The sequence below is a fragment of the Monopterus albus genome, unplaced genomic scaffold (genome assembly GCF_001952655.1).
Source record: "Monopterus albus unplaced genomic scaffold, M_albus_1.0 scaffold442.1, whole genome shotgun sequence".
NCBI classification, from domain to species: Eukaryota; Metazoa; Chordata; class Actinopteri; order Synbranchiformes; family Synbranchidae; genus Monopterus; species Monopterus albus.
The window spans coordinates 119929-128147 of NW_018128322.1; the positions used below are offsets into that span (position 1 = coordinate 119929).

At 41.9% G+C, this 8219-nt stretch overlaps 1 protein-coding gene across 1 annotated transcript in view; it reads right to left on the reverse strand.

Annotated features, from left to right (window-relative positions):
• The window catches only part of prkdc (protein kinase, DNA-activated, catalytic subunit), a 139607-nt gene that overhangs the window by 103856 nt on the left and 27532 nt on the right, over positions 1–8219 (reverse strand). Inside the window, exons 11-20 of the mRNA XM_020587171.1 lie at positions 7834–7980; positions 7022–7186; positions 6654–6822; positions 5750–5796; positions 5486–5608; positions 2431–2580; positions 2058–2167; positions 1655–1814; positions 1221–1307; positions 999–1118 (exon numbers count right to left, since the gene is read on the reverse strand). Of these exons, the coding sequence (XP_020442827.1) occupies positions 999–1118; positions 1221–1307; positions 1655–1814; positions 2058–2167; positions 2431–2580; positions 5486–5608; positions 5750–5796; positions 6654–6822; positions 7022–7186; positions 7834–7980 (1278 nt within the window). The remainder of the gene's footprint in view (positions 1–998; positions 1119–1220; positions 1308–1654; positions 1815–2057; positions 2168–2430; positions 2581–5485; positions 5609–5749; positions 5797–6653; positions 6823–7021; positions 7187–7833; positions 7981–8219) is intronic.

An 8219-nucleotide genomic window follows, 5' to 3' on the forward strand; every position in this document is an offset into this window, starting at 1 on the left:
TGGTGATGGACAGGTTGACAGATGAGGTCAGACAGGAATCTCCATGGACAATGATGTTTGCAGATGACACTGTGATCTGTAGTGAGAGCCGAGAGCAGGTGGAGGAACACCTGGAAAGGTGGAGGTCTGCTCTGGAAAGAAGAGGAATGAAAGCCAGTCGTGGTAAAACAGAATACATGTGTATGAACAAGAGGGAGGGAAGTGGAACAGTGAGGTTACAGGGGGCTGAGGTCAAGGTTGGAGTGGGTGGAGAAAGGTGTCAGGAGTGTTGTGTGACAGAAGAGTGTCAGCAAGAATCAAAGGAAAGGTGTACAAGACAGTAGTGAGACCAGCTATGCTGTATGGGTTAGAGACTCTAGCAGTGAGGAAAAGACAAGAGGCAGATTTGGAGGTAGTAGAGATGAGGATGTTGAGGTTCTCTTTAGGAGTGACCAGGATGGACAGGATTAGGAATGAGCACATCAGAGGGACAGCTCAGGTCGGCTGTTTTGGGGACAAGGTCAGAGAGGCCAGATTGAGATGGTTTGGACATGTGCAGAGGAGGGATAGTGGTTATATTGGTAGAAGGATGTTGGAGATGAAGAGGACATGAAGCTAAATGGGGGTGAGAGTAGAGGATGCCGAGGATAGTTAGGCGGAAACAGATGATTCGCTGTGGCGACCCATAACGGGAACAGCCGAAAGAAGAAGAAGTTATTTGTTTAACTGTTGCCTTTAGCTATAGCTATCTATTATTAACTATTAATTTATGCATTATTATTTTTCACACATTTTTTTCCACCAAGTGGCATTTAGGTATTGTAACTGGCTTGATATGTGGGCATTTCAGTTCTATCAAGTTACTTGGCAACTGCAGAAGTACCCCCCAGGATACAAGTATCCCAGGTTGGAAATGACTACACTCAACACCTTCTGCATCTATATCTGTATTATATGCTTTTAGTTTAACTTGTATTTATCTTCACCTCACTTTCAAATACATGATAAAAGTATCCCACCTCGAGAGCTGAGCAGTAGGCCTTGATGTCCAAACACACAATGCTGTGGTGCAGGGAGAGGACAAATGTCAAGCAGGATGCCAGCAGCTCATCTTTGTACTGCTTCATTCTCACACACACCTGGTGGGAAGTGACATGTCACTGAGGTCTACACAGTGAATTCCATATTAATGCTCTATTTTAGTTACTACATTCCCATGAAACACTGCAACAAGAAGCTACCTCTTTTCCAAACTTTGAGAAGAGTTCAAAACAAGCACTTTTCACTTTGTCACTCTGGGGGGATGCAGAGCTTCTCAGGTCAACTCCCTGTTCAGAAGCAGATTTTTACCATTTTATTATAGTATATATTCAACATAAGGAGTGTAATTATGTTATGGTCATGTTCGACAGGCTCAACAGTCATTCTTTGTTTCCGCATAATCATAGCCTTGAAACAGTAATGCCACTGGCACATCAGGCACTTCTGACCTGCACAAAAAGCTGAAGACAACCTAAAGCCAATGATCTGTTAGACTAGGTGGAAAACACAGCTTCATGTTTCTGTAACAAGGTGTGACCTGCCCAGAAAATCTTATAAGAGCTCTGACAACGACTGTGATGGACAAAAAAAAACTAATTGGATGAAAGAGAAAAGGCTCTAGTAGCAATATTACCTGGTAGTACTTGATTCTCTTGGCAATTTTCATGTTGACAGAGAGCAGTTTGTAAAAGCCACTGACCAGTGGATTTTGTATGGAGTGAAGGATAAATTCCTTGCTTAAGGGATACATCCACGTCTCAAAATACTCCGTGTGTTTAGTCTGCAACAGCTTGCTGCAGGGTAGGAAAAACGAAGACAATGTTCAATAATTTAAACACAGCATTCAGGGTGTCTGCAAGTGTCCTGCTTGGTTGACTGAACTCCTCGGTGGACACTGGTGCAGAAAGTGAAAAACTAAGGTGAACATGAAATCAAGTCAACCTGGAGATCTGAGCTACTGTTCCAGGTCCTTAATAAAAGTTTGTCCTTTGAGCATTGCACATGTGAGAAAAGTGTTTATGCTGTGCCCCCATCACCTGCAGAAGTCCACGAGGTTGATAAAGGCTGTGAAGTCTTTGACCTTATTGGGCACCAGATGAGCTGTGGGGTCAGAAGAGGGCAGGACATGGGCTGCATCATCTGGGTTCTGAGAGGTAAGGACGGCAGCACCATAGACAGACAGAAAGAGCAGCCGAATTATGTTTGAACTAATAAAGGACCCGCCAATAGCAGGTACACAACACCTTACAATTTTATGCCATCCAAAGGAATGCTATTACCAACCATTTAAAAAAAAAATTTCATAAGATCGCATGCACTAGCCCATCAGATGCTGTGCAGGACATCTAAGCTGGGTTTGTCCTGTGTCAGTGACCATAATCAAAGTGGGACCTGAGAGTGAGTCCTCACCTCCTCTCCTGTTGTCAATTTCTGCACAGACAAGTCCAATTTGTCCAGAACACGGATAACTGATTTCATCAGCTCATCATAAAGAAGTCGACTCAAAGACACAAGAGCAGCGTTCTGACTTTCAAATGCTCCATCCAAAAATCCAGAATCCTGCAAAGAACCAAAGACACAAAATTCAATGTACTGCTTGTTTAAAGGTCATTCATGTAAGACATTTATTTCCTTTGGGTCTGTTTTTCAATTGTTACATTGCAAACACAAAAATAAGTACCCTCAGCAGCATACATAGTACTAATGAAGGAGGGGAATGCTGCGGCATGCAAATATAACTTGCATAATGTACAGCAGGTGGCACATAATTTACTACATAAGTACAGTACCAGTAGGGTGGGGTGACATGGCCAGAAAATTAAAACTCAACAACTTTAACTCAAGGACAAAACGTCCGTGCAGATTCTCAGTCATCCAGGTGATAGTAAAGTGAAAAAAAACGTAGAAAAAAATAAACAGGACTAGGTTTTTAAGTCAAAGACGTTTCACCTCTCATCCAAGAGGTTTCATCAGTTCTGCCTGACTGGTGTTAAGCTAGAGATATTTATCCCCATCGGTGGTGTTTCAGTCCTTTGAAGGCCAACAATGTCCCCTAATGACTGAGTCATTATAGCCCAGTATCGGTGAGCGTCGTTACCTGTCTTTGAACCCTCACCTGTGGACCAACGCATATTGTCCTGGTGGGCGTGTTTGGGCAGAGATCTCAAAACAGTGTTGTAGATGGGTGACAAGTTGTGTCTTAGTCCACCACCCCTATTTAGTGAGGGGTGTTCTATTTGAACAAAAATAGCTTCCTTGTCCTTTGTCCTTCAGGTGGAGGTGGAGTGCTGATTCTGGTCCACTGGAGTTGGCCCTCCTGTGTTGGGCCATGCGTTTGTGCCAACAGTGATAGCAGCTCTAATAGTTTTCACCTTTAGTCTATCAACTTTCTCATGTCTTCTGCAAGTTGTTAGGAATTAGGGATCTACGAGTGACGCCATGTCTAGAATATCAATTATGGCTGCATCGCCATACTTATAAGACTTATATAATAATAAATATAAATAAATATCTCTGGCTCAACACCAGTCAGTCAGAACTGATGAAGCCTCTTGGATGAGAGGTGAAACGTCTTCGACCTAGAAATCTAGTCCAGTTGATTTTTTTTTCTAAGTTTTTTCAGTGTACCAGTTGAAGTTTACGCAGCACAGATTGGGAAACACCAGCATAAAGGGCATTGCAATAGTCTAATCGTGAAGTAATAAAAGCGTGGACTGCTTTTTCTAAATCTCCACGTGATAAGAAAGGCTTCACCTTCGTTAAAAGTCGGAGGTGGAAAAAACTGGTCTTGACCACGGCCCTAATCTGCTAATCGAAAGTAAAGCCGTTATCAAATATTACTCCAAGATTTCTCACCATGTCTGTAAATGAGGGGGCAGAGGCACCTAAACTGGATAACACTGCGGCTGGATCGGGGCTAATAAGAATATATTGTCTTATTCTCATTTATTCTCACTTGTTTGCATACTCTGGTAAATGAGACCACTAATAATGAGACCAGCAACTGTGGCTCAGAGGGTCGTCTCCCAACCAGAAAGTTGGAGGTTCAAATCACGGTGCCTCCATTCCACATATTGAAGTGTCCTTGGGCAAGACATAGAACTCCAATGGGGACAGGGCTGCCATCAGTGTGTGTTGGTGCCGCAGAAGGCTGCATCAGTTCTGTACCGGAGACAAACTCCTTGTGTGTATAACATACTTGGCCAAATAAAGCTATTAATCATTGTTCTGCTGTCAGTCGTCGTGCACACCATTCCCTCTGCTCCCAGCCTCCAGGACACCAATGAGTCTTTAAGCCTTTGTGATCATCAGGCAAGCAGATGTCTTGAAACAGATGCTGTTCAGCAGTCAGTCCTTTTCAATAAAACAAAGTCAGGCCAGTGAAGGCTGCATCATTCAGAAATGTTGTGGAGTAAAACACCACCTTCTCTTGCTGCCCCACAATTTCCTCCAGTGCTTCACTTTACAAACAGAGCAACGCTACCTCCATAAAATATCTGTGGACGTACCTTTGTGTTCAACATCCTAATAAACCCAGGCTTTTCAACCATGTAAATGGGTACCATGTCTTTACCAATATAAAATGCAAACACTTTGGTAATTTCCTTCCACCAGTGCAATGTCTAGTCAGACATGGTGACACTGGAAAAATGAGGTGCTGGTGTCTTTTAGGGGTGGCTGAGAGCAGACTGTCTTCTAACTGAAGGCTTGGTGTCGAATCCTGGCTTCTCCAGTCCACATGCTGAAGTGCCTTTGGATAAGACACTGAACCCCAAGATGTTCCTGGTGGCTGTGCCATCAGTGTGTGCGCAATGCTTGTGGGTAAATGGAAAATAGTGTAAAGCACTTTGAGTGTGCTTACTTGCATACAAAAGCACTATGCAAGTATAAGACCATCTACTGTGGAACTGTGGCAGTGGACGGGGCGGGGCTAGCTTCTCTCCCCTCTGCAGTGGAGGAGCTAAAAACATCCTGGCCGTTGCTTCCAGCCTCAGGTTCAGTAGTGGGGCAGTAGTTTGGTGACAGCACTGAAAGTTGACACGTGACTCCAAAAAGCCACTATTTTTGCCTGGTTTTCCTTCTGTGCTCAAAGCTAATGTCAGCTTTGAATCAAAGCCTTTGATCTGGCACTGGGCACACGTCTCCGGCTCGGGGTACCGTCAATCAAATTTGATCCTCGCCTCTGCTGTAAGCATGAATAAGCCACACCCTCAGTCACAGCGCAGGACAGTGAACTCTATACAAGGTGTGCTTGTTTTGTGCCTTTCTTTTTGAGGTGTATCGAGGTTGCGTTGGCAGGCCGGGCCACTCTGCCAAATGAATGTTAAGGTAAACAAAGAAATAGCTAAATGAATAGTATCCATGTAAATAACAAAAGTGAATATTCCAAACAAATCTGCTAAAATTTCATATGCAACTTCTGTTTCCCAAAGTGTCAGCGAAACTTTACAAATAACAGCTGTACCTTCAAGTGATCGCAGTCTAAAAGCTCTTTAAACAGATCGAGGTAGTTCTGACTAGATGGAACTTTCCATTTTCCAGCACGAACTTGGGAAGACTGAGAAGGACCATTTCCACCGTCTTTGTCCTGAGAAAATGAGGACATGTACATGCAGAGTTCTTTTGTCAAACACATCACAGTAAAACAAGACTAAATTTTAGTGCAAATATAATATGCTTTTGTATGAATTCCATTGTGAAAACAAATTGTAAAAAAAAAGCCTCCGACCTCTGAAAGTATGGGTTTTGAACACACTCGGATCAAACCCTGGTGCACTGAAAAAGAAACAAACATGAATGTTTTAGCAAATGTAAAGAGCCATCTCTCTCCTTGTGCTCATTTATAAATCGCTCACTGTCAAAATCAGATACTGTCCCCAAGATTCTTATGCTTATTTCAGTGGCAATCTTTCTAAGAAAAAATTATACAAAAATCTGAACACTCAAATCTCATCCTTTATTTGGAATGAAAACAACAGCATATTAAACAAAACATACTATAGAGGCCTCATAAAGCAGGAGGCTGCCAACATCATACTGGGCAAAATGTGATAGTGTTCCAGTGGGGATAATCATAGAAAAAGACTCTACAGAACCAGCTGCCCACCCTGATCAACACTTAACCCACGACGGTATGGCTGGTCAATAACCCTCAGTTCAATACCTGTAAATATACCGTGTACATATAGATCCGTCAAATGCATCTAGACTGTGTGTATATACACAGGTCTCTATTTATTAGTACTTTTTTTTTTTACTAATGCACATTCCTTTTGCTTGTTTGCACAGTACCTCTTTCCTTTCTGATCTCTCAGCCTTACATTGTTTACTTGCCCATTGCTGCCTTACATTAGGACATGTTCATGCACATTGAGAGCAACTGTACCAGAGTCAAATTCCTCGTGTGTCCAACACACCTGGCCAGTAAAGCTGATTCTGATCCTGAGCTTCTCTTCTGTCATTATTATCCACCAAATTTCCACAGGTACAGCCTATATGTAGTAACATAAAACTCCATAGTTCTTTTAAAATATGGAATCACCCATCTTACCAGGGGCTGCTAAAGGGCAGTGTTTCAGTGTCAGATATCTTGCTTATTTCACACAGGTACAGTGTGCTCTTGATCAACATACCCACAGAACTAATGAAGCTCCATAACACAGGTCCTTTAGAGGCTATGGCCACCAGCACCTTAAGGATGGACCTGCAGCAAGTGGTCTGCATTCTCTCACTGTACTGAGGATAACTGTCAATCTGCACTACGAGGAGACGTTCCAGGAGTGGCGTGTACACCTCTGGGACCTGAGGCCATGGAGACAAGAGCTCAGATTAGAGAACTATCAGGGAGCGCCTGGCTGTTCTTGGTACTCCAGGGTAAAAAGGCATATCAGCCCATACAGATAAGGCTGACATTCTGACAAGCCATCCATTGAGAAGAAACCATCTCATAGTTGCCAGTTTGATTTAGGACACTGCTGTTACTCAGCATTTGGTTTGTCACCTTGTCCAGATGAATCAGGACGCTGGCTATAGAGTCCAGGAAGCTGGGCAGCTGGTACAGGCTGTCGTCCTCCCCGTCAGACTCGGTCAGGTACATCTGCTTGCAGCGCTGAATCAGCTCTGTGAACATCAGGTCAACATCTTGTGGGCAAACCTTCTTGCATGGCTGCAGCGGGAAAAAGAATTTTACATTTTGTGATAAGATTTCTAGATTGTCAGTTGTTTCAAATATGTCAGTAGTTCAACCGTCAATATTTAGGTGGGATGTGGCTTTTTATCCCCGACTTTTAGTTATTTCAGCCATTTATCCATCAACAATTTCAACTACTTGGAAATACCCACACTTCACACAATACAATCTTGTAAAACACTCTATATCCTTTTATAATGTCATGTATGTGTTGTGCTCGGTACTGTTTTTTTAATGTGTTACTTTGTGTTACTTTGTAAAAAAAAAAAAAACATTTCAACTACTTAAAACACAGGTTTTTTAGAATGTTCAAATGTGTTCAATTACTTTCTGCTTTCCATTTTAACCATTTATCTGTTAGCTGACTGTTTTATTTATTCAATCCATTACTAGCAATAAAAAAAGAGCATGAACAACAGAACCTCAAAGACTAAACTAAAGATTGTCCAATATATTTTCTAAGAAGCCAAAATTACTTTCAGCTTTCAATTTTAACAAAACTATTTGAAAACAATCAATGGAATTAAAGATTACAACAATTCACTTCATTAATGTGCATTCATTTCTAAATGTGTTGCATAAGTTTTGGTCTTAGCAGCTACAGTTAAATCACACAAACATACAGCAGCAAAGAATCCATATCCTCGTATGGCAATCGACAACTCTTTGTGTGTGGAGTTCATAGTCTTAATGATGTCACAGAACTTCTCCATGAAGAACTTCAACTTGCTTTTGTGTTTGTCAATATCTTCTGCCACCAGCACTGCAACCTGAAAAATGATCACAGATACAGGTCTATAAAAAGTTTTATAATATAAAAGGTCAATCATGGTCAATATAATTTGGCTTTTTTGACAAAAAAAAAAAATAATAATAATAATGTCAAAGTGAAAACAGGTTCCTACAAAGTAATGTCAACTAGAGAAATGCATTTCCTGTCATAGAAAAAGAGGGGGAAAGACAGAGAGAGAGAGAGACAGACAGACAGACAGACAGACAGACAGAGAGA